This window comes from Nelumbo lutea, chromosome 1 (assembly GCF_056320005.1).
Source record: "Nelumbo lutea isolate HS-2025 chromosome 1, American lotus-T2T, whole genome shotgun sequence".
Lineage (NCBI taxonomy): Eukaryota > Viridiplantae > Streptophyta > Magnoliopsida > Proteales > Nelumbonaceae > Nelumbo > Nelumbo lutea.
Genome location: NC_142684.1, coordinates 159,020,852 through 159,046,842, shown reverse-complemented (window position 1 = coordinate 159,046,842; position 25,991 = coordinate 159,020,852). Strand labels below are relative to the sequence as shown.

Below are 25,991 nucleotides of genomic sequence, written 5' to 3'. Positions count from 1 at the left end.
GTTCTTTCTACGGGCGGAGTCCTAGAACGCCAACCCGACTTGTGGCCGTACGAGGCGGTTTCTTGACTTGCTTCTTCCCCTACTCTAGGATTTGCTCTTCTATCTTTTTTGCCCGCTATTGCTTGTCCCTTCATTCTCTCTCTTCCTCTTTTCAGCCGATGGATTGTCAGTCTTCTGGTTAATCTCCTCCTCGGTACCGATGAACTGGTCTGCCAACTTAAGGAAATCGGTGATATCTTTTGGTTTGTTGGACACCACATGCCACATGAACTCTTTATGAATGATCCAATTTTTTACAGTAGTGAGATGCACCGCTGGATTGAGGTCTGATATCTGCAAGCAAGTATCATTGAGGCGCTTGATGTAGCTTCTGATTGATTTTCCTTCCCTCTATACCACATTCAGAAGGCTTTCTTGCGACTTTGGGCATTTCTTGCTAGTGATGAAATGCGTAGTGAACAGATCGAAAAACTGTGCCCAGCTTTTGATGGAACCCAGTGCAAGGTTCCAATACCATGTTCGGACTACCCCCTGAACGTGGTGGAGAAGGCCACACACATGCAAGATTCGTCAGCCCCGACTAGGTGCTTCTGAGACTGGAAAGAATCCACGTGATCGTTGGGGTCAAATGGCCCATCATACTTGTCTAATGGGGGTACCTTGAAGTCTTTCGTTATCGGGGCTGCTAGGAGCTCAGGAGATAGAGGAGATGACCGGCAAAGCAAGGGAGGAGCAGTCTTCATTGCCGCCGAGCTCACTTCTTCCCTTTCTTTAGCTCGCTCTGCTTGTTGGCTTGGCTTCGCTAGCAGATTGTTTTTGGTCGAGGAGTGACGTGTCTTGCAGTGTCGCCGTTGCCGCTTCTTCACCGGCTCAGCATTGGTGTTGTTTACCTCGGTCTGATTTGGCATCTCGGCATCATTACGGATATTGTCGCGAGGTGGATCCTGATTCCTTCTTGCCAAGTTCTCTTGGTTGTGGAGTTCGCACCGACTATCATGAGGCACCGAAGGGTCATGCCTCGAGTTCGCACGAGGTGAAGTCTGACCCCTAGGAGAGACCGGCACTTACGAGGTCCCCTCACCCCAATGGGGGGATCAACGGACATTTTGGCTAGTTCCAGGCCGGTTCTGGTTCTCGCCCTAGCGCAACCCTGGATAACTTGGCGGAATTGGTTGTTGGTTCGGTTGCAATGGAGGGAACTGATGCTGATACTGCTGGTACAGGTAGTACTGATGATATTGTTGAAGTTGTTGGACCTGCTACATCTGAATCTGCATTGCCCGGATGCACTGAACGAGGTCACGGAATTGGGAGTGCTCAATTCCAGGGGGGACCACGGACGGCTTAGAGAATGTCATGCCCATTAGGGGAAGCGATACGCTTACTTGCGTGGTGCCCTGTGGTACCACGCAATGACTGAATATATTATAATTCTATGGATGATCTATCATATCCACAAAGAAATTGAAATTTCTTCTTTAATGACTATTTTTTTAATATATTATATAATGTTTATTTATTTTTTATAACTTTTGGAAATGAATAATAAATAAAAAATATTTAAATAATAAATAATTATTAACTATGTTTTCACACAAAAGTTGTGCCAATGCATGTTTTATGGTTAGATAGGAGAGTTGGGTTTTTCCCATCACATAAAACATTAAAACTTAAGAATTATAATTTATAAATTATACTTAGACATAGGATTTTTAATGAAATTATAATAAACTACAATATATTTCTTCATAAAACCATTAAAATTTATTAACTTAACGTATATACACCTCATTGAGGTCATATATATAGTGTTTTTTATATATTTTTATGATTTATTAAAGTATTTATAGTGTTTCCAAGCATATCTATATGTATCTTAGTTTTTTCTCTGATACGCATGCGTATCCAAGGCGTATCTCGATACGTCTCTTAAAATTGTCGTTCCGATACATTTGGCATTTCCAATACTTTGAACCTTGATTTGCACACATATGTACATATATGCAAGTTTATATATGTATGTGAATATATAGAGTGATGATGTGGAACAAACTAACTTGTTTGACCAAGATTGTTGAACCGGTTTTCACTAATGGTTGGTTAGTTTCAAGTGACCAACTCCCCAACCCGACCATATTAGTTTGACAATTTGCAACCGAATTAAACCGACTAGTGAACACTCCTAATTTCAGTTAAATTGATAGTTTAGTCTACAACAAATAACAATAGTTAATCTTCAATAATTATTGAAAATTATAGGGAAAATACAGTAAATAATTAATAAAGTTTCAATACCTCTAAATTATTTAATCTACTTTCACTATTTCAATAATATTTAAAAAATTCAATTATTTAAATTTTATATTCTTACTATCGAATATTATCAAATCCATTTGATGAGGGCAGATTTGGCCCTCCAATAAAATTGTGACACGTGGCACCTCGTGACAACTAGGAAAACACCCAACCAATAAACTTACGAAGTTGGTGACCCACCCGGGCACCTGTCTGGCCGGCCTGGTGTGACCTGCGCGCAGCCTGACACGCGCCTGCGCGACCTGCGCGCGGCGCGCATGAACTGCACGGCGCGCGCGGCCTGCGCGAACTGTGCACGGCCTGCGCGACCTGGCCGACCTGGACCAGCCTAACGCATGATCCGGCCAAGGCGCCAGCTTGACGACCTGATCTAGACACTGACCCACCGACTGACACAGGCGCCAGCTTGACGACCTGATCTAAGCACTGTCCCGCCGACTAACACAGGCGCCGACCTGACAACCTAGCCTAAACACTGAACCGCCGACTGACGCAGGCACCCCTCTGACAACCCGGCCCAGGCGCCGACCTGGCCGCCTGACACAAGCGCCAGCCTGACGACCTCGAGGAGTTCACCACCGTACCCCGGTTCTGACCGGATGCGACGAGTCTTACCGTTTGGAGGCTTTTCACCCACCTAACCCGCGAAGACTCCGGTATATAAAGACCTCACCCCTCAAAGGGGAATGGGAGGGAAAGGAAAGGGAAGTAACCCTGCTCTCTAGCTCTCTCATATTATCTTCAAAGCTCTCTACAATAAGAGTGCTAACTTAAGCATCGGAGAGCCCCCACCGGGAAAGTACCCCCGGGACCTCTGGTTCAGTTCTCGCAGGTCCTTCAGCTCTCGCCGCCTATGAAAAGTAGGAAAAGATGTAGTTCTCGGAAGTCCCTCAACTCCCGCCACCTACAAGGAGGAGGAAAAGATGGAATTCTCGGAGGTCCCTTAGCTCCCGCCACCTACAAAGAGGAGGAAAAGATGGAGTTCTCGCAGGTCTCTCAGCTCCCGCCACCTACAAAGAGGAGGAAAATATGAAGTTCTCGCAAGTCCCTCATCTCCCGCAGCTTACAAAGGAAAGAAGACCGCCTCATGCTGAGGGCAGTCGGATTGCGCCGCACTAGGGAGCTCCAACATTCTCTAAGGCATCGACCGCCTAGTAGGGAGTTCGCCACCAAGGCAGTTCGCCCCCAGGCAGTTCACCACTAGGGAGTTAGCCTCCAAGGCAGTTCGCCACCAGGGAGTTCGCCACCAGGGAGTTCGCCCCCAGGCAGTTCGCCACCAAGGCAGTTCACCCCCAGGCAGTTCGCCACTAAGGCAGTTCGCCCCTAGGCAGTTCGCCACCAAGACAGTTCGCCCCCAGGTAGTTCACTACCAGGGAGTTCGCCCCCAGGCAGTTCGCCACCATGGAGTTCGCCCCCAAGCAGTTCGCCACCAAGGCAGTTCGCCCCCAGGCAGTTCGCCACCAAGGCAGTTCGCCCCCAGGCAGTTCGCCACCAGGGAGTTCGCCACCAGGCAGTTCGCCCCCAGGCAGTTCGCCACCAAGGCAGTTTGCCCCCAAGCAGTTCGCCCCCAGGCAGTTTGCCACCAAGGCAGTTCGCCCCCAGGTAGTCCGCCACCAGGGAGTTCGCCACCAGGCAGTTCGCCACTAAGTAGCTCATTACTAAGGTACGCCACCACCGGGTCGAATAACGAGGTACTTTGCCAAAAAATTTTACATCACAAAACATTGGTACGTGGCCGAAAACGGTTACATCACCATTATAATGAATTTTGTGTTTTACATAATTTCATCATTTAATCTATTTTTTAAATAATGTTTAAAAAATGATTCAATGGTATTTTTTATTTTAAAACATTTAAAATTTATATATTTATAATATTACTTAGTTATTTGTTAAATAACATATATTTTATACTCTTACTATTAAATCTATAATAATTATTTTTTGGTTTTGACAAATTTTTAAGGTTATTACATAATTTCTTTCTTTAATTACTTTATTTGTTTTCAAATAATATTTAAAATGTGATTTGGTTATTTATTTTTTTAATATTTAAAGTATTTAAAATTAGTTATTGACAATATTATTTATCTAGTTAAATGATATCATTACTTAGTTACTTCAATGCTACTTATTTATTGAATTTCATAATGTATAAAATTATTATATAATTTCGTTATTAATTTTGTAAAATATAAAAACTTTATTAATTCAAATATTATGAAATATATTATAACAATTTTATACTTTAAAAAAATTTTAATTTTTTACATAATTCCATCATTTTCGCTTTTTAAAATTTAGTTATGTTAACTATTTCGTTATTTAAAATACTTAGTTATTTAAATATTTAAATAAAATGTAAAATACTTAAAATTTTCATTATTTAAATTTTATTTATTATAAAGTTACTAAATATTTTTTATATATTACTTAGCTATTTTTAGTATTTTTTTTATAATATTTAGTTATTGAAAATTTTAAATAATATTTTTTAATTTTAAATTCTTTTTATTTGAATAATATTTAAATTGAATAATTCATAAAATTATAACTTATATTGTTAGTACATAATTTCATTACAAATTTCATAAAAACATAAAATTATTTAATAATATGAATACTATTAAATTTATGATAATTTCATTATTATATTTAAATAATTCTTAAATTTTTTAATTCAAACTTTCTTTTGATAGATATAGATCAAAAGTGGGTGATAGTATAAGTAGGAATTATAAATAATTTAGGAGAGAAATTCTCTACTAAATTAGAGATAATGTATGATATAATTAGGAATGAGAGATATTTCACGGATAGTTTTAGGAAGGCATATACAAAGGGAATAAGCATAGAGAAAAGAGGGATGGGTCAAGCATGCTAAGATGTCAAAATGAGAAAGGGAGAACGGAGTGATGAGGTGGCTTCATAAGGGAGCAAGGAAGGCTAAAATGAAGAGGGTCTAAGAATTCTCGATTGGGGTAAGGGAGAAAGCTCAAGCCATGACGTGGCATGTTTCTACTTTTGTATATACTAGTCAGAACACGTGCGATGCACAATATTTTTTAACCAATTTGAAAATTAGAGTTAATGGGCTTTTAAAGAGCCCTAGATACCTATAAACACCTTATTACAAAAATTTGTTACAGATATCCCCCATTTTTCCCTTCGTCCCACTAATATTTTAATTTGGGCTATCTCATTGGCCAAGATATTCATTTCTTAAATGCCTTGATCATACCATTTATGGACCAATTAAACCTCACCAAATGATCCAAGTAACCAATACCTCTAGAAACCCCATTGTGAGCACCTGATTTTTACTTAATTCACAACCAAAACCCCAAATTAACCTAAACAGCTAATTAAACCATTCTAATCCTTCCAAAGTACCTAAAAATTCTTGAACACCGTCATCAGACCTAGGACTTCCTAAAATATCTACCCCTTAAATTTCAACCCAAGATTCCTCTCTGTTTATTCTTTTATCAAACCAAGATTCCCTTTCAAACCCTCTTATTAGCCTGAAACACCCACAATCCAAATCTCCTTAATCCTAACACTTTTAAATCAATTAGACATACAATTGAACCTTAGACACACCAAAAAATCTACCCATAAATTTTCATCCCAAAATTCCCCCATTTGCCCCATCATCAAACAAATAATCCATTTCAGACGCTCTTGTTGACCCAAACTTCTATGGTTTTGGCCCTCCAAAACCAACCAAATGTTTCCATAAGATCCTAGACACCTAAAAAACTACTCACAAAAATTTAACCCAAAATACCTTTGTTTTCCCCTCCACTACACCAAGATTCCACTTCAAAGCTTCGCATTATAATAGTTAAAGTGCTTTTCGAATATGCCTGATCTTGGCATAATTGGGCCAATCTGACCCTACCAATCAATTCATAATGCTCAAAAACAACCTTGCAAAATTTCAACAAAAAATGCCCTCATTTTCCCCTCCATCACACCAAGATTTTGTTTCAAAGTTAATAAATTAATCGAATCACTACCCCTCTAAATCTGCCTAATCCGAGCCTATTTAGGCCAATCTGGCCCCACCAATCAATTAAAAATGCCTAAAAACCTCACCTTGTAAAATTTTAGTCAAAAATACCCTTTCGAATTCAGTTTCTTTGTTATATTTTCTTTCTTCTTTCTCATTTTTTCCATTCTTCCTTGATGTATTTCAGCTTGTAAAATTTCAGTTCAGCAATCTAATTCTTTTTTATTCATTCAAATGGTCATGAATTGTACTTGAAGTTTCTTGAATAAGGGTGTTATTGTAGATTAATTAGGCCAACTAACCTTCAAAACTCAGATCTGAATTCTCAAATCTGAGATTGCAAGATCTGAATTGCTTTTCAGATTGGCCGAATTAATCTACAACTTGGAATTCCTAGAGTGCTTGAGAGAGACTCTAGGAATTCAGATCTACTATTCAAGAACTGAATTGAGTGCAAGGTTAGAGATAACTTGCACAATTCAGTTGGTGATCAATTCAGATTTGAATTGATGCCTTAGAAGTGTTTGAAGAAATGCATGCATGGGGATTAGATTCTTGCTAGAGATAGAAGAACCGTCACTCATGCATAGGATGAACATGCGCTTGAGAGAGGCTATTCATGACCTTGGGGTTTCACCAAACCAAGGCTCAATCATGATTTATTTGAATGATCCAAATTGATAGATTACTGAATTCTGAGATTGACATTTACTGCTTACTCTTCTAACCTGATTTGAAGGCAATTGGGCCAATGATTTAGATAGATTTTAATTTAGGATTTTTTAGCTTTCATTAAAGTTTTGATTTATTTGTTGATCAGATAAGAAGTGCTCAATTTAGTATTGGTAATTGTTTCCTAAATACTCGTGGGAACGATACTTCACTCACTACTTTATTACTTGAACGGCTAGTGCACTTGCTAGTGTCACAATGAGCCACACATCAGTTGACAAGGTGCCAAGTTGAGGTCTCCCTTAGTTGTCGAGTGCTAAGCCGATATCTCCCTCAGTGATCGAGGTGCTGAGTCGAGATCTCCCTTGGTGGTCGATGTGTTTTCTAGCTCAAGCTCGACTCGAATTAGAGACTTGCCCTTGAGCTCAGAAGTTTGAGTTCGGCTCGGTTCGAACTCGACTACATGTGATTACAGGTCCCCTAGCAGCTAAGATGTCGAGGTGAGGTCTCCCTCAGTTGGAGAGAGAGTGATATTCTTGTAATTTATAAGGAGTGAGAGGGAAAGATGGCAGGAGATCAGGCATGAGCTCGATTCAAATTAGAGACTTCAGATCAAGCTCGAGCTCGGCTCAAGTCAAAAGTTTGGAAGTTTGAGCTCATTTACCTTTGGTTGTAGGTCTCTTAAGCAGTCGAGGCCTTTCTCAATTGTCGAGGTGCTAAATCAAGGTCTCCCTCAACTGCTGAAGTGTCGAGCAGAAGTTTCCCTAGCAGGCGAGGTGTCGAGCTAAGGTCTCCCTTAGTTGACAAGGTGCCAAGTTGAGGTCTCCTCAATTATCGAGGTGCTGAGCCAAGATCTCCCTCAGTGACTAAGATGTCGAGTCGAGGTCTCCCTCAGTGGTCGAGGTGTCATCTAGCTCGAGCTTGATTTGAATTAGAGACTTGAGCCTAAGCTTAGAAGTTCAAGCTCGGCTCGGCTTGAACTCGACTACCTTTGGTCGTAGGTCCCCTAGTAGTTGAAATGTCGAGCCGAGGTCTCCCTCAATTAGAGAGAGAGTGGCATCCTTGTAATTTATAAGGAGTGAGAGACAAATGGTATTCTTGTAATTTATAAGAAAAAGAGAGAGTTGGTAGAAGAGAGTGGCATTCTTGTAATTTAAAAGACAAAAAAAAGCAAAAGAGAGATAGTTGGTAGAGAGTGGCATTCTTGTAATTTCTAAGAAAAAAAGGCAAAAAATATTGTTAGATTCCATTTTCCTCATTCTGAGGCCTTCTTATGTACACATTTCAGGGGGCTTGCTCATAAACTGAGGCTCGAGTTCGATTTGAGTTAGAGACTTGAGCTCAAGCTCAATTTTATTCAAAAGCTCGGAAGTTTGAGCTTGGCTACTTTTGATTGTAGGTCTCCCAAGCAGTTGCGGTGTCAAACCGAGGTTCCGAGCCAAGGTCTCCCTCAATTCCCGAGGTACCAAACCGAGGTCTCCCTCAGCTACTGAAGTGTCGAGCTAAGATTTTCCTAGTAGGCGAGGTATCGAGCTAAGGTTTCCCTTAATTGACAAGGTGCCGAGCTGAGGTCTCCCGCAATTATCAAGTTGAAAAGCCGAGATTTCCCTGAGTGACCAAGGTGCTGAGCTGAGGTCTCCTTCAGTGATCGAGGTGTTGTTTAGGTTGAGCGCGATTCAAACTAGAGTCTTGAGCTTAAGCTCAAAAATTCGAGCTTGGCTCGAACTTTACTACAAACAAACTGCTTTAAGCTAGAGTGAAACACGGCAAGTGAGAAATTTTGTTTGGGAAAAAATTGTTGATAATATAAAGGAGAAACTTATTTTGGGAGAAGAAAGTGTTTAGTGAATGATGTTTTCCAGAAAAAACTAACACTCCACAAAATGAAGTAAATCCAATTGGGATGTTTTAAAAAAAGGAAAGAAAATCAACAAATAGACAAGAAAAGAGATTGTTGAGAGACTTGCCATGTGGCCTAATGAAATTACTGGATAGGGTAAAAGAAAGAATGAGACAGCTAAAAAGGGATAAATGCGAAAGGAGAGATGAGAGTAGGGGGGAAAAGGAGAAGGAAAAGGGTGCTGATGTGGGATTAATCGCTTTATAAAATGATATAGATATAGATAGATTAAAACATAGGGAAAATCCATGATACAGAAAATGTATGGTATAAGAAGAGTTTTGACCAATCAAAACCCACACATGAATTTTGATAAATAACACCTGATTGACTACCAGGTTTATCAATTCCGTTAAAAGGCCGGCAATGTAGCTGCTTGTATTTATTTAAAGTTAATTGGTAAAGAAGTGTTATTCAAATTCGATCGTACGTTAATAATATTTGAATAATCCAAATCGAAATATACCAAATCTCGAATTAAAACTGATTTTTTAGTGTCTTTCGTTCTCGGTTTTGCGCAATAATCCAACTATTTGTAAAACACTAAAATCTCATCATCACAACTGTGCATTGTTAACATATAAATATAGATTTAGTGGCTGAAATGTTGTGACCGAAGTGTAACGACAAATTTTTGTGAGGACAAAATTCCATCTCGTCTTTCTTATCTCGAGATTTAAGCAGTCCAACAAATTTTTGTACAAGCCTATAATTGGGCAATGGTTTTGATTTGTCATAATTTCATCAATTTGACACCATCTAAAAACAGAGGAGGTGAGTGGTGCATCTTACCTAATACAAGTATACCACTCCCCACCGATTTTATGCCCACAACTCTCTACCCGCCTAACTAATCGATGGCGGAGCAGCAAGGAATTCTGTTTCCTCTCTTAGTCACTCCCTATTCTTTTCCTTTTCTCTTTTGTCTTCCTGTTCAGACTCCGGAGGTGTTCGGTCAAGTTGCCACCGTCTCCTCCAGGGATTCCAATCATCGGCAATTTTGACCGACTTGGAGCACTCCCCCACCACTCTCTCAAGGCCCTGTCTCAGAAGTATGGGCCACTAATGCTATTGCATTTGGGCAGTGTCCCGGTGCTGGTCGTTTTCTCTGCAGACATGTCTATGGAGATCTCTAAGACCCAAGATATTAACTTTGCAAATAGGCCTGTTACAACTGCTGAACAGACGCTTCTCTATGGCTGCACCGACGTGGGGTTTGCACCCTATGGTGAGTACTGGAGACAGGTGAGGAAGATATCTGTCCTCCAACTCCTCAGCGTCAAGAGAGTGCAGTCATTCAGATTTACAAGGGAAGAAGAGGTTGCTCTTTTGATCAAGAAGATATCTCACTCCTGCCAATTACGTAGCTCAGTTAATCTAAGCGAGTTACTTCCCATTCTATCCCATAACTTGATTTCTAGAGCTGCTTTCAGTAGCATGTTTGAAGCAGAGGATGATGATAGCAGACGGATTGGGCATTTGACGAGGGAGGTAATGTCACTTTTGGGAATGTTTAGTGTTCGGGATTTCTTCCCCTACTTTGGATGGATCGATTCAGTCACCGGATTGGATGGGAGGCTAAGTAGGACGTCTCAAGAGTTGGATAAAACTCATGGATCAAGTGATCAGAGATCATGTTAGTACTACTGATGATCAAAGAAGTTAGGACCAGAGGGATGAAGAAGACTTTCTGGATATTTTGCTCCAAGCTCAGAAGGATTCAACACTCGATATCCCCATCACTCGAGACAACATCAAAGCAACCATGTTGGTAATATTCATTTCTGTTTCTGAACCACCAAATATTAATTAAGCACACTGGTTTCATCTTCTCAGCTTAGGCCTCCTTTAATTTCTCGAATTGTGCTATATATCATTTAGAAATCGATCCATGCGTCGACCTACAAATGCAATTTTGTACTCATTTTTACTTTTAAACAAACCTTTTGGCTTTTGCCCTCCACATAATATATATTTCTTATCTAATTTGCTGATTATATATCATGTTCCCACTACTTATTCACTGGACATGTTTATTGGTGGAAATGATACAACGGCCATTACTGTGGAATGGAGCATGGCCGAACTTGTCAGGAATCCTAAAGTGATGAGAAAATCCCAAGAAGAAGTTAGACGTGCTGTGGATAAGAAATCCAAGTTTGAAGAAGATGACATTCCTCAAATGGCTTATTTAAAAGCTGTTATCAAAGAGACTCTAAGATTACATCCTCCTCCCTTTTTTGGCTCCAAGAGTCCATTAGAGCTACCAATGTCAATGGCTACCATATCTCACCTAAAACCAGAGTTTTCATCAATGTTTGTCCAGGCAATCCAAAGAGACCCCAAACTGTGGGAGACCCCAGAAGAGTTCACTCCAGAGAGATTAATTATGAACAACCCAGTCGATTTTCAGAGCCAGGACTTTCACTTCCTTCCTTTCGGTGCAGGGAGACGGGGTTGTCCTGGAATACCTTTTGGTTTGGCAGCAACTGAGCTAATTCTTGCCAACCTCTTATATTGGTTTGATTGGGAATTGCCTGCAGGCAACACAAAAATGGAGGACCTGGACGTTGATGAAGATTTTGGAATCACAGTTCACAAAAAGAATCCTCTTCATCTTGTTCCAAAGGTTCATTTCTCTGAATGAAATTAATGACAAGAACCTCGATATGAGTGTTGGGATTTATCTTCCAACTATTCTTTGTTTTCCGTGCAAATGTTAAACTACTTCATCATTCAAACATAAGAAAGCTTTTAGTGCTTCTGCTTGATGGATGTTCGGATGTTCCTCAGTTTAATGGTGGAGCAAACACCATGACACATCCTGTGCCATAGGATCAACTGAGCTATGATTTGGTATTTTATGTATTGGTAATGAATTACAAAATCCATGTGGGAATTCAATGATTGAAGTACTATATAATTCTGTACTATTTAAAAAGGTAATTCTTCTCTCCATAGTTTGAATAGTTCAAGATAATTAGTTTGTATTTATCTCTAATTCTCCATGCAATTGCATAAACTTCGGCAAATTAAGAAGATTGACAGCTTTAGGGTTGTTCTACATCACCAGCCACCTCGTTTGCTATGGCAAAAACAGCTAGCTCAATGGCCCTTAGAGTTCTTCTAACCCTATAAGGTAGCTCATTGCACGAGGCTCCTGCATATGTGGAGTCGTCTGGGGAGAGACAGATATATGCGGCCTTACCCAGCAAATACACAAAGAGACTGTTTTCAAGATTTGAACCCTCATCATCCAGTTATCTTCTTCTAATCCTGTTAGAAATTAAAAGAAAATTGGAGAACTATAAACCGGTCCCTTGGGCCCTGTTTGACAACGTTCCACGAGAATGTTTCACAGGTTTGGTACAAGAAAAACATAAAAAAAAAAAAGATATTCTCGCATGAGAACAACATCCAAAGAATGTGTTTTTTGGGAATGAAAAATCAACACACCCAAAGAATGTATTCCTAGGGAATGTGTGGTTCCCACAACGTTAACCCCTATTAACAAATACATGCTAACGACTCCCACGTGAGAGAAGGGGTATTTTGGGCATTTTGCACTAAATGATAGAAAGAAGCCCTACCAAACATTTTTGTTCGGCAATGAACTCCAACTTGCTGCTACAAATCTCAGATGAAGGAGAGACTCCCTTGGCTCCAAATGCCCAAATGGTAGAAAGAACCGGTGACATTTCCAGTTAGAAACGCGTCGGTAGGTATGTTGTTTCATCACCGTACCTGGTTTTGTATTGTGTGCTCTGTTTTAAACCCGCCTTTTCTCTGGCCAGATTCACCTAAAATCGTTTTTGCTCCCAATGCAAAGATGAATTATAAACCATCTCTAACCGATGCAATCTGAAATTGTTTTTCTTATATTATTTTGTTTGCATTTGTTATATGTTATGACGAATGGGTGTGGTTTCTTCTCTAATTCATCAATGGTTATATGTTATGCCCAATGGGTGGAGTTTCTTCTCTAATTCCACCAGTGTGTTTTGTTATATCTTTTGTTATATGTTGAATATTGATGAAGGAAGATTTGGCCCGACCTCATAGTTATGCAACACGTGGCAAAGGCAACAGCTCGGCACAAAAGCACGCCTAAGGCGTGAGCACCAAGGGGAGAAACCAGCAGACCGAACTCCCCTACCAACAGTCTGAACTCCCTACTAGGAGCCCGAACTCTCCCTTCGGCCCCAAGCCAGACAGTAACCCGAACTGGCCTGCATGTAGTAGTTCAGGACACACCTCACCGAACTGGCCTACCTTATAGCAGTTCGGGACACACCTCACCGAACTGGCCTGCATGTAGCAGTTCGGGACACACCTCACCGAACTGGCCTACCCTATAGCAGTTCGGGACACACCTCACCAAACTGGCCTGCCTTATAGCAGTTCGAGACACACCTCACCGAACTAGCCTACCCTATAGCAATACAGGACATACCTCCAAACTCAAGACTTCACCTCGCTCACCACTCCAGCACATCGCCTCCAGGACGCCAAAACCGAACAAATCGCACCATGCCTGACACAGAGGAAGTTCGTACCCAGGGGCGGCACACCTGACTGACTTGGGATCTGACGCTTGACGGCCGCACTCCAAACGGCCACCTGCCACTGCCTCCTGACACCGCCATCTCCAGTTACAAAAAAAGCTCCGACAAAGAGCAGTGGCGGTTCTGTCCCAACAGAAAGGACGACACCCGAACTGGCAGAAGCAAAGGTAATCATACCCAACCTGACAGGGGCTTCGGAGTGAGTGCGTGAAGTGGCTATAAAAAGCCCCTACCCCCAACAACAAGGTATGTGAATTTTGCATCATCTGGTCTTTACTTTGCCTTTGAGAGAATACTAACTTGAGATTCAGAGCTATCTCCCCGGGTTCCCCTCGGAGTTCCCTCATCTTCTCCGTTTCAGACTAAGACCGGCCGGATTGCGCTCCATCAAATATCATGAAGATTGTCCTTTGTTATGTGTTATGAACCTTTGTTCATGTGTTGGATTGTTATGCCTTTTGTTATGTATTCTATTATCAATTTGGTGCAGGATGAATATTTTAAATTTGAAAAAAAAATAAAAATAGATAAAATAATAAAGGAATTAGCATATTTATATGAATGAAAACATAGGATTGGGAATTGGCAGCTCATATTAAATAAGCAAGTATGGTATTGGTAACAAATAAAGAAGCCAAAGGTTAAAATTTTTAGTTTGATGGATTAAGTTCTATACAAAAAAACAAGTATGCTATTTGTTGATTAAGTTCTATACAAATCAGGAACAAGCTCCCACACTTATCATGACCAAAAGTTGATTTTAGCTGATGGGGATTTCAGTTCTCTTCTTCTTCTTTTTTTTTTTTTTTTGTTGATTATCAACTGAAAGTTAATTATAATTACTAAAACAAGCTGATGGAAATCAAATGGAATAATCTCTCACACCCATCATGACCGAAACTTGTTCTCAGCTGATGGGGATTTCAGTTCTCTCTCTTTTTCTTCTTTTTTGATTATCTGATCATAATGACTGAAATAAGATGATGCCAAAGGTTAGAAGAATACCCAGTCTACCCCTTCCAAGACTCCAATAACTAGGACCAACATTGGGTGATGGGCAAGGATCAAGTAATGGGTATTTCTTCTTTAGTTATGCAGAATATTTAGTGAGATAAGCTGGTATTGGTGGACAAAAGAGTCAAAACTTTATGTTATTAGTTAATTTATTGGATTTTTTGTAACATTTCTATGATAGTTTTTGGCATGTCGTGTTGTAACTTCTCTATTAGAATGTTTTTAGAATTGTGGAGTGATATGTGATGGGTTTACGAACAGATGGCATCAAGTCAAAAGGGGAAGGAGATTGCTACAAGTCAGGCTAATGATGAAAAGGACAAACGTTATGGTGTAGCAAGATGGAGTGTGAGAGACGAGAGGGTATTCATCGATCACCTTGATGCACGAAGAGTTCAAGAAGAGAAACCAACCAACCACAACCTTCAACAAAGCTGGTTGGAATGTGATTAGGAAGCAATTTCATGAGAAGATTGGTAATGATTATTCAGACATGCAGTTTAAAAACAAATTTAACAGGCTGAGATTGGTGTATAGGGAATTTGAAAAGTTACTTAACCACATGGGTTTGGATATGTGGGTGGATTTGTAAAACTGATGTTAAGAAATAGTTTTATTATCCAAATGTTATTTCTGTTCCCGTAGAACAAAAATTTGTTTTCGAAAAACAATTTGCCAAACGTATCTGTTATTCCTGAAGAGCAATAAATAAAATACTTATTCTGGAACAGGAACATGTGGGAACATTGCCAAACAGGGCCCTTTTCCCATTTTCTTCTCCATATCATATTTTTTTACTCTTACCAGTAGGACTTCTTTGTTCCTTGGGCAACTTGTTCACATATATGCTCTTTTATCCTTCCTTGTAGATAATCAAGAACAATGACCTTTAAGGATTGAGAGAAGTGGTTTTGGAACCTTTAGTATTGTAAGGTTCAAATATAGGAATGAAACAGATCCGTGATATATAGCAAATCAGTGATGAGGTTAATAATGTAGTCATATTAGTACCAAATATGATTTCACAAATAACATATAAGATCATATCACCTTAGTTATTCTTTATCATGGGAAATATTACTTTGACCCTGTTCTTATCTTCTATTAGAGTTATAGATCTAAACGATCAATCAAAATGCTCATAGAATCAATGGCATCATGATCTTCACTGGTGGATGAGAATATCAAAAATCAACTTCTATCTGTGAAAGAGAAATGGGATGGGCGAAGGAGGAGGAAGTATGAGAAGAGAGCAGAAGAAAATAATTATCTACCCATATCCGGGTTATAACTACATATATATATATATATATATAAGGAGATTGAAAGGTGGGGAAGCGTCTGAAGTGGCAACAAAGATGGAGCAATTTTGAATAAGAGAACAAATGGTTGTAGGGTTAAACTTACACGGTTCAACTATTGGGTATTTGGGTATACTGCAATAACTACAGCAAAGTGGCTATAGCAGATCCAAAATTTGGTAATTGCACAATCAAAATAACATTCTGTTACACAACATTTACAGAGTCAAAATAACAAGAAAGATCTTTTAAACTGGTCTAAGTAGTGATGCAATTTCCAATCAAAATGCTCCAGGGATCCTCTGATTCCTTCAACAACTGCTTTGGCATATGAGAAAACCGTGAGGCTTGTCCATCCATTCTGTTTTTCTAAAGAAGGCTTTGCAGAACTGTTTTGCATTCAGCTTCCATTGGACTGCAGACAAAATCAATTTTGTTACCCAAAGCACACAGGAAGTTAAAATTTTCATCCAGAACAATTATTCCATAAGTTCCTTGATTATTTGCAAGAGTGCCCCCTTCACAAATAATATGAATTGAACTTTCTTTTATTTGGTGGGGGTTACTTGGATTCTTGACTGTCTAGGGGAAGGTGATCTAAAGGGGGTTCCTGCTCAAGTGCTCAGAGTTAAGAGAAGAATTTTGCCAACTCTTGAACAGCTTGATGGATTTGCCTCAAAAGTTTTGATGGGCTTATTTGTCCTCTCTTGAACAAAAAATTGTTTCTTGAAATCCAGATGAAATACCAAGCTATAGCAAGCCAAGAAATAATTTTCTCAAGAAGGATTTTATCCGGGTATTTTTTTTCTGCCAAAAAGTTCAAAAACAAAACTTCCTAAATTTTGAGGGAAAAATAGACTAGGGACTAGAAAAGATGATGGCTTTGGCAAGGGGACAGGAGAAAAAAAAAGGTGATTGACCTCTTCAGGTTCACTCTCACAAACAATACAGATACTTTGGTTGGTTATCCCCCCGGCCACCAAGTCTGATCTGCATAGGACAAAGTTCCTGAGAAGCCTCCAGGAGAAGAGTTTGAATTTTGAGGGGATTTTTAGTTTCCAGATATATTTATCCCATTTGACTCCAGCTAAGAGATCAAGCTGCTGATTTTCCCATAAGGAGCCACAGAATTTCTTTGCTGAGAAGATTTCATTCATTGATTTCATCCAAAGAAAGGTATCTGTTTGTTCATTTGATATTGGGGTGATACTGTATCCTTGCATTGGTGTAAAAGTCTACAAACACTCCGATCTAATTGTCTGGGACTACCCATGGATCCAAGAACAAGAAATTTTCTATGCTCTTATTGGCCTACCCGAAAAAAAGGAATAAGCATCTGTTGGTCAAAGACCTAATAGATCAGCAAACGAATTGGGATTGTATTCAGAATATTCTTCCAAGCCATACTACTCTGTTGCAATCACATATATTCGTACTTTTATAGATAGTAGTAAGTATGCACATGATTAGCACGTAACAATTCTAGATGATGATAATTATAGTAATAATATGTCATTGTATTCAGAATACTCTTCCAAGCCATACTACTCTGTTGCAATCACATCTTTTCGTACTTTTATAGATACTAGTAAGTATGCACATGGAAATTCTAGATGATAATAATTATAGTAATAATATATCCAAATTTTTTTATAATTTTTTTTTTGTTTTTATATTTTTCTTGTTTTTTATTATTAAATGCAAATTGCAAAATTCAAATCTTATTACTTAAACACCTCATCCAAATATGTGATAAATCAAATCGAATTGTCAAGTTTCAAGTTTCATTAACATGCCTACCTACTTGGCTAAATTCTTCTTTTTGTAGTGTTTTATCTTTTTTGTTGTATTTTTTTTCTTTTGTCCATTTACTAAAAGAAATGTAAAACTTAAACAGAGGGAATGATGAAAAAAGTAGTAATTCAATTTATAATTTAAACCTCACAATTAAATTGAGACTAAACTCAAAAATAAGTATTTTGGTCACTGCTTTAAAAACTAGACCAGACTGAATGGTTGAACCATTTTGGCCCAGGAACTGGTTAAGTCACCATTTCCATTTTGGCCCTAAACCTCTACTTTACAAAAAGCTATTAAAATGGTTAGAGAATCGTTAACCCAGACAGTTTAACCATTAAAATGTTTGACCCAATTAATGGTTCTCATGTCGCTTTCAAATTAATTCCAATTTTTATTTATTTTAAAATAAAATTTAGAAAATAAATTAATTGAAAAAAAAAATTATATCTCATAATCTTGTTCAATTATTCCTGATGGCCAAAATTAGTTAGAGATAGATTAAATAATTTAAGTTACATTTTTCAACATTTACAATTAGAGAGATTAAATAATTTAAGTTGCATTTTTAACCTTTACAATTAGAGATGGATTAACTACACAAATATGACCATTATAAAATCCATTAAATCTTGCGTTAAAACTATAATAAATGAATTTTACACCCTTTCTCAAACAAAAGAAAAGAGGGTAATTTTAATTCAAAAAAAAAAGTTTCATATAAAATTCACACTTATATATATAGAAGGTAATTTTGGCATTTCTTGTGTAAATCTTTCTTCAACATCATGCCAAATATCTTTGGTAGTATTAGCATACACAATGCTGCTGTGGAATTCTCAAACTAGGGAGTTGAAGATTCATGAAATCACCATGGAATTGCATGGAAAATTTAAGTCATTGCAGCGTACTATTGATAAAGGCAAATTTATACTTCACCCGGAATGCATTCCGCATAGCTCAATACCAGGTGGGATAATTTTCAGCTGTCAGGAGACAAGAAATCAACAGTCCCCGGATTTTTTGAGGGGTGAAAGTAGTATGGGAGCTCAGGATTGAGATTTGAAGCCATGACAGAAAACAAAGATTGTCAAAGAAATGCAAGAAAAAAACAAGCTTGCCGGAGATCAAGAATTCAGGGGGATCAAGATCACCAGAGATGAAAGGACGATTGGAATCAACCAAAAATTTGCAGGAAAAAAATGAAATCGTAGCAGCAACAACAGCAGGGGGCCCCGCGGTGATCGGAGCTCTGATACCATGACAAACATAACAGAACTCAAAATGAGAAGAAAACCGTAGTGTATTCGTATGTAAATTGATACATATATATACAGATCCAGATTAACCAACTTTGCCAACTTGTATTGCCACGTCAATTTAATTATAACCGACAAACAGTTCGAATATTCTAGAATATAGTGGAAAGGAATATAAGAAAAAAAAAAACTAGATTCCGTTTGGAAGGAATACAAATACCATATATAAATTAATACAAAATATAAGGATTTACACTACATATATGTATTTGTATCCCTTCCAAACAGAGCCAAAAGAAAAACAGAACGTTTACAAAAGAAGAGAAACGTGGGAGGACTCTCCGTTTAACACGATTCCACAATTTGGAAAGCATCTCAATTCAAATGTCTTCGACAGTACAGTGAATCCAATAAGAGTTTCTCCGTTCGCTGAAATCAGCCACTATTGCCATTGATGATGAGTCGTGCAAATTAAAACGGACGACAAGAAACCCATTAACATCTTAAAAAAAAAAAAAAAAAAAGAAAAACATTAAGGTCTTAAAAAGAATAATACACACAATATAAAAATGGGGGCCAATTTTTAGACATTTAGGCGACGCTTGGTGACATTACAATAGAATGTTTCTAGCATTTCTTACTGCAAATCTGCAGAAATGTTGCCGCAAAGCATTACTTTTTTTTATTGGGCATCCTACAAGGCTATAATAACTAGAGCATTCACATTCGTCCAAGGAACTCAAATTCTATTTTACTATTTCTCTGATTTCACAACATTCAAAAATTTATTCAATGGATAAGCTTAACGCAACTCGTTGAAATCTAAAGGCATGCTTTGCCCAAAAATGGTGCCTCTGTTTATGGTAATGCTCTCACAGTTTGTTGTCTGTAGTGAAGGAAAAGGGGAAAATGCCCAACCAGAAACAATATTTCACCTTTGCTCTGATTGACTTTCTGATTCTTGGGCCTTGCAACTAGTGCATTCCTTGAAAGGAGTAGGTGGAATGTTGTCCAAAACACTAACTCGAAATGTCTGCTGCTTTTCTTCATTTCCAGGAACATGGAGGAGAGCTTCCATAATTAGAATGTCCCAATCTCGGGAACGTAAAATTGAGAACCATGAATCATCTGTAAATGGGAACTTAAGTAGGATTAAACTTCAGCAATAAAAGATATTTAAAAAGTCTTATATTTTTTCCTGTTTATAAGTACCATAAAAGGCTCCATGTTTGAAAGGAAAATGCTAGTATGTGGGAACACTGCTCATTCTATATGATAAGAGAATGAACAGTGACCACTGACCCCACAACCCTCCTTGTTGGCATGCGTGCCAGGCTCCCGCTTTATTACCTCAGGTTCCCATTAAATGCGAGGCTGGGGTGTTGCTACACCCTATAGAATGAACAGTGCTTCAACATGCTAGTGTAAACCCTATTTAAAAAGTTCAGTATTTTTCTCACAAAAGGTACCATAAAATGTTCCCAAACATCACAACTACTGTGTGGTTTTGGAGAGTTCCTGCTTCAATTAATTTAATAAAATGCCACATCAGAACATTCATCAAGAGATGATAGGTCTATACTCTAAGCGCTTCAAAGGAGGTTTATTTGAAAATCTGAATTACAAAAATTTTCCAAATTCAGGTAATTTCTAGATACATATTAATGAGCAATAGATCAGAAGTATTCTCAAACTGAAATAAAATTGCGATTGTATTCAGATTATTTTCAAGATAACCAAAGGGAGTGCTAATTAGAAGTAATGTAAAGGGGTTTTACAGATATTGGAACTCAATGGAATACATGCAGGATGTAAATGATACAAAATGATTAATTCAGGAAAATATTAATTATTTAGTATTTGGTTGTCAGTAAAATATGAAGGGAAGCAAATATTATCCAAATCTAGAATGAGACCTGGATAAAATGACTTGCATCCTTCCTAAAGTAATTTTACCTAGTGTTGAATGAGATAATGAAATTTACTTTTTATTTGATGGTTGTCTCCAAAAACCAGTATGAAATAGTTAGATATGAGTGGGACTCAATGGAGGTTTTTCTTTCTTAGGACGTTTTACCTAGAAAAGGAATTATATTTTTTCAACCAGTGTTTGCAAGATTTAAGGCAGGAGATGGATCCTGAATGTTCTATGGGAGGATGAATGGTATTGTGTTTATACTTTATTATCTAAGTTCAAAGACATTACCATAAACCAATGTTTTGAAATAAAAAACAATCGGACCCCAACTTTCTGAATGCCTTTTTGGGTAGAGAATTGGAGGAATGTGTTACTCTTCTCAGCAGGTTAGAATCTGAAGATGTTTCTCCTCCAGATTCAAGGTGGAAGGAATGTAATAATGGCTTTTACCCTGTAAAATCTAATTACAATGCCATAATAATAAATCAAGAGGAATTCTCTAATACTAATGGCACCTGGGGCAATCCCATTATGCAAAGAGTAGAGTTATTTGCATCACTGCTTGCTCCTGATTATTCTTATGGTTGATCATTCAAAAAGTAGAGGTTTCCTGCCTCCAGTATGACTAGTCTTTGTTAAATGTGTGGCTTTGAGAATATGTGGCTCACACACCATTCTTTCCACAGTTTTGAAGAGCCAATGGGAGGAGGAAAGAGTAGAAGAATGAAGGAAAGGCCACTTATAAAGGCTGAAAGAGAGATTAAAGAATGGAATATAGAAGACTTTGGTAAATTGGAGAAGATAAAATCTGAGATTTCAATACAAATAGAGGATTTACCAAAAAGAATGCAAATAGAAGAAATAGATAAAGGAGGCACTAGGAAAATTATCAACTGAAGAGCAGGTATTGAGATGAAAGTTGAAGGACAAGTATGATCAGATAGAAAGAGGAAATTAGCTGGATTTAGAAAAGATAGGCCATCACCCAAAGTTTGTCCCAACTATCTGCAGTCTTGGGAGAGGTGGACTGAATACGGTCCCCTAACCTTTGACTTTCTTTTTTTTTTCTTTTTTTGCACAAAGTGGTTGCTCAGACTTGAACAGTTGGACATGAATTCCCATGCTTGACAGCCTAAGATCTTACTATTACAGCAAGTACTAGTGGCCCCTAGCTGGAGATTAGAAATCCAGATACAAGTAGATCAAAGAAGGGGATGGAAATTCAAAATACTTTTACTCTTAGAAAAATATAAACAAAAAGAAGAATTTTGTATCCAGATTGGTGAAAGATGATTGGGTAATAGAAATTGTGGATGAGATTGAAAGAACTTTTGTGAACCACTTCAGGTTGATTGCTCTACAGAGAGATCCAGGGCACCAAAGCAAGACGGTTTTTCTATGGAATTCTACCAATGGCACTAGGAATTCAAAAAGATGAGTTAATGGAGTTTTTCAAAGATTTTTATCATAGAGACAGAATCAATCCTGGGATGAATGACAAATTCATGGCTTAATACCAAAGAAAGCTGATGCATGTCACTACAGAGACTTTAGGTCAATACGTCTTATAAGGAATCTATATAAAATCATAGCAAAAAATTCTAGCTATCAGATTGAAGTATTCCCTCAATTAGTCTCTCTGAAGCAAGGGACCTTCATTTAGGGTAGGCAAATTATAGCATAACCCTAAAAGCTAATGAATGTCTTCAAGAACTTTAACATTCAGGCTAAAAAAGATGGTGCAAAAACTAGAGTTGATTATGTAAATTGGTCCTTCTTGGAAATCCCTTATCTCCCTTCCTATTCACCCAGTCACCCTAATAAGAAAAAAGTGTTGAGAAAATCGATCTCTAGAGCAGATAGATTTGGATTAGTTAGGGGCTGGAGGGTGGGTAGGGAGCACAAGATTGGGACTTATTTGCAATTTGTGGATGATTGTATTCTTTTGTGTTAGGATGTGGGGGAACAAGGAGAAGGAATCTTTAATTATTGATTAAGTTCCTTGAAAGGCTTTCAAATCAAAGGTGTATTTTGACAAGAACTTTATAGTAAGCTTAAACATAGATGGAGTTTTAGAAAGGTTTGCCAATGTGTTAGGATGCACTATTTCTCAGTGTTTACCTTTTCTTCAGGGATGAAATTAAGAGGTTTAAATGGTTAACTGGCAGCATGACTTTGTGGATTCAATGAGTTAGAAGATCAGTTAATGGGATGACTGGTTCCTTAGTCAAGCAGGGGGTTAATAGGGATCATTTGTAATGGGATGACTTTGTAATTTGAGTTTTTCTATTTTTTGGGAGAGATTGCATCTCAGATCTCACTTCTCTCCTTAGGTTGCTTGTAATGCTTGTATATATTGATGTTTTTCTAGTAAAAATGTATAGTTATTTTCAAAGAATAGCGGTCAACTGTACAAACCTCCATTTCGAACAGCTTTCAACTGAAGAACACCAGTTCCTTGTGGTCCAGAAACAGGAAATGTGCAAGATACAGAGTGCCTCCTGTGAGCTACTGCAAGTGATGCATTATACCATGGGCCCTTCACAATAGGCTCGCCAAGAGCATCTATAATTGTCTTGTTCTTACTTGCTTTCTCCATGGCCTTGCTGAAAGAATCCAGGCAATGGGAAATAAATAAGGTTCTTCCAAGAATTGCAATCAATAAAGAACCATACATTGTGAGTGAACAAAAAAATAAATAGGGAAGGAAGTTCACAGATGGGGTCCTTATCCTGAAGAAGAGGTCCTAATCATTCCTGAAGACAATTGGGCAACCCACCTAAAATCTTTTAAGGTGCCAGACTGAAATATAAAAACAGTGTCTTCCCATAATAGCTATATATGGGTTCCATATTGTATTGGATAATTAGATTTGTGTAAATTTCATGTTTAACACCTTGTCCAGCCATGTCCAAATCTGTATCTGAGTAACATACATATCCAAACAATCCTCTTCATAGGATGCCATATCTCATCAAAAGACCCTTCTCTTACTTCCTTCCATAAACCCTAATATAACAAGAGGAAACATGCTTGAAAATATTCAACCTAAAATCACCTTAAAAAGCTCCAGACAGCACATCATTAACCCCAAAAGAAAGCATGACCTCTAAATATCACAACGAACCCAGAGATGGAACCAACGGTTCTTGTCTCTATTTATTTGTTTATACAAGACACACATATATGCCAATCAAACAATTTTGACTCTTAAGGTGATCCAGTGTGAATAGAGGGGGAAATAGAGGAAGTGAGCCAAAAATTCTTAGGTGCACTGCAGGCCTTATTAGAGGTTAGTCTTTGGAGAAAAATAGAGGAAAAAGTTATGAGTCATATTAAATTGTCCCAAAAGGAACACTACACTAGCCTTGTTCAAGTTTCAATTCTCAAAAGGATTATGGAATGTGTGATTTCAGCAATAAGAAGAGGAAAAAAAAGAAGAGAGAGAAGAGGAAGTCAACAAGCAGAAAAAAAAAATATTGGGGCAATCTACCGTCTCATTGATATGTCATATCACAGATGAAAAATTGGGGCAATCCCCCTATCAGGTATGTTAATCATGACCAACTTGACTAAAAGACAACCAAACTTTGGATTTCTTTCTTTCTTTTGTTTGTTTGTTTATTTGTTTTGTTGTTGTTGTTGTTTTCTTTTTTTTTTTCTTTTTTTTTTCTTTTTTTGTGTGTGTGAATAGATCATCAAACTTAGAATTATAAACTTCTTTTGTGAGAATATCAGTAAATTGAGATTCTAGCTTCACAAGGAATACAACCATCTCTTGATGTCACTTTTTCCTTATAAAGTGTCAGTCTACATCTATTGCTTGGTCATATCATGTTGAACTAGATTACGTTCAATTTCAACTGTTGTCTGGTTATCACAACACAACCATGTAAGTAATTCAAACCTGATTCTCAAGTCACCTAGAAGAATTTTTAAACAAGTACCTCAGAAACTCCATGAGACATTACTCTGTATTTAGCCTCACTACTTGATCAAGCCACAATTTCTATTTTCTCCATGGGGATATTAGAATACGACATACAAAGATAAAATACCTTAACATAGAACGATTATCGTCAAGTGAACAAGTCCAGTCTGCATCTATAAAAACTTTATTCTAAAATACCCATTATAGCGCAACATACCTGCTACACCCATGATATATTGCAAGATCATCGAGAGCACTCAAAGCAACACCGCCAGTTATACTAATCAACGCAATCGACACTACTTTTCGACCCACACTCTTGCTCTTTCCTTTCTCCACGGAATTTGAAAAACTGCAAGAAGTGATTATTACAGTTGAAAATCAGTGAGTTCTTCTCTGATCAACTAAGCAAAATGGGTATTAAACATTGTTAGTTACTAAATCCGTTTCTCTTCTTTTTCCTATTAGCATAATAGGAGTTCAATTATTTTCTCTTTTACAGGACAAAGTTTAAGCTACCTCATATAAAAACACCAATGGAGATTATTCTGGTCAAAAACTAAAAAAATTCACTTCCCTCGTCAACTAAACATATTGGCGCTTTCGGCAACACCAATTAATTGACTTTTGTTCTTTATTCTTCATTACTAAACCTCTTGAGGAAGAAAATCTCGCCTTCAGCAGCCACACAAAAACCAGAATAAATCCCAACAGATATTGTCTATGTGAACATTTCAAAGTTTCCGAAACTGAAATGTTAGCCAGGTTTTGATCGATTTCTTACCTCGAATATTGGGCTGTTGGAGAAGATTTCATAAGCGCAGAAATTAACCTTCTCCTCAACATTTTCCCTCTCTCTCTCTCTCTCTCTCTCTCTCTCTCTCTCTCTCTCTCCCCTGAGTTTCTGAATTCTGACTGACTTGGAAAATTGGCATAAAAGAATCGGAAAATAAACAACTTTTTTCCGTAGTGTTAAATGTTAATGCTAAGGAAACGCATAATTAGTGCGCGTTAACTCGAACCATACATGTTGACGGCTTATCTGGAATATCACGTGGGTATAACTATATTCCAAATCAACTGTGTGAGTGTGAGATGCGTGGGCGGAGAACAACTGCCTCATGACCCGAACCGTATGTCCAGACGGCGAGGGTTATTGCAGTTTTTGGAATACGGTTCGGATCGGATGATGTCCAACTCCAATGTATCTCCTTCGATTGGCCATGAACATGATTTGAGTTTTCAGGGTCACTGTTACACACTAACATTTCAAAGAATTGGATTATTTTATTCCTATTTTAAA

At 38.0% G+C, this 25,991-nt stretch overlaps 1 protein-coding gene, 1 long non-coding RNA gene and 2 pseudogenes across 3 annotated transcripts; 3 read left to right on the top strand and 1 right to left on the bottom strand.

Annotated features, from left to right (window-relative positions):
• The first annotated feature begins 1,189 nt into the window (after window positions 1-1,189).
• On the top strand, window positions 1,190-10,900 carry LOC148878671 (cytochrome P450 71A1 pseudogene; annotated as a pseudogene).
• LOC148878670 (cytochrome P450 71A1 pseudogene) lies at window positions 10,795-11,767 on the top strand (annotated as a pseudogene). Its single transcript, XR_016103372.1, has one exon. The product of XR_016103372.1 is annotated as a cytochrome P450 71A1 pseudogene (transcript).
• Window positions 11,768-12,942: 1,175 nt separating this feature from the next.
• LOC148878669 (uncharacterized) lies at window positions 12,943-15,205 on the top strand. Its single transcript, XR_016103375.1, has 2 exons — window positions 12,943-13,714; window positions 14,744-15,205. It is a non-coding gene; the product is annotated as an uncharacterized LOC148878669 (long non-coding RNA).
• Window positions 15,206-19,558: 4,353 nt separating this feature from the next.
• Window positions 19,559-25,504, bottom strand: LOC148878668 (cytochrome oxidase complex assembly protein). Its single transcript, XM_088973022.1, has 4 exons — window positions 25,473-25,504; window positions 24,906-25,040; window positions 23,176-23,363; window positions 19,559-19,967 (listed from the first exon to the last, which is right to left on the bottom strand). Exons 1-4 carry the CDS (start codon window positions 25,502-25,504, stop codon window positions 19,771-19,773), a joined length of 552 nt encoding a protein of 183 aa, XP_088829148.1. The 3' UTR covers window positions 19,559-19,770.
• Window positions 25,505-25,991: the final 487 nt, after the last annotated feature.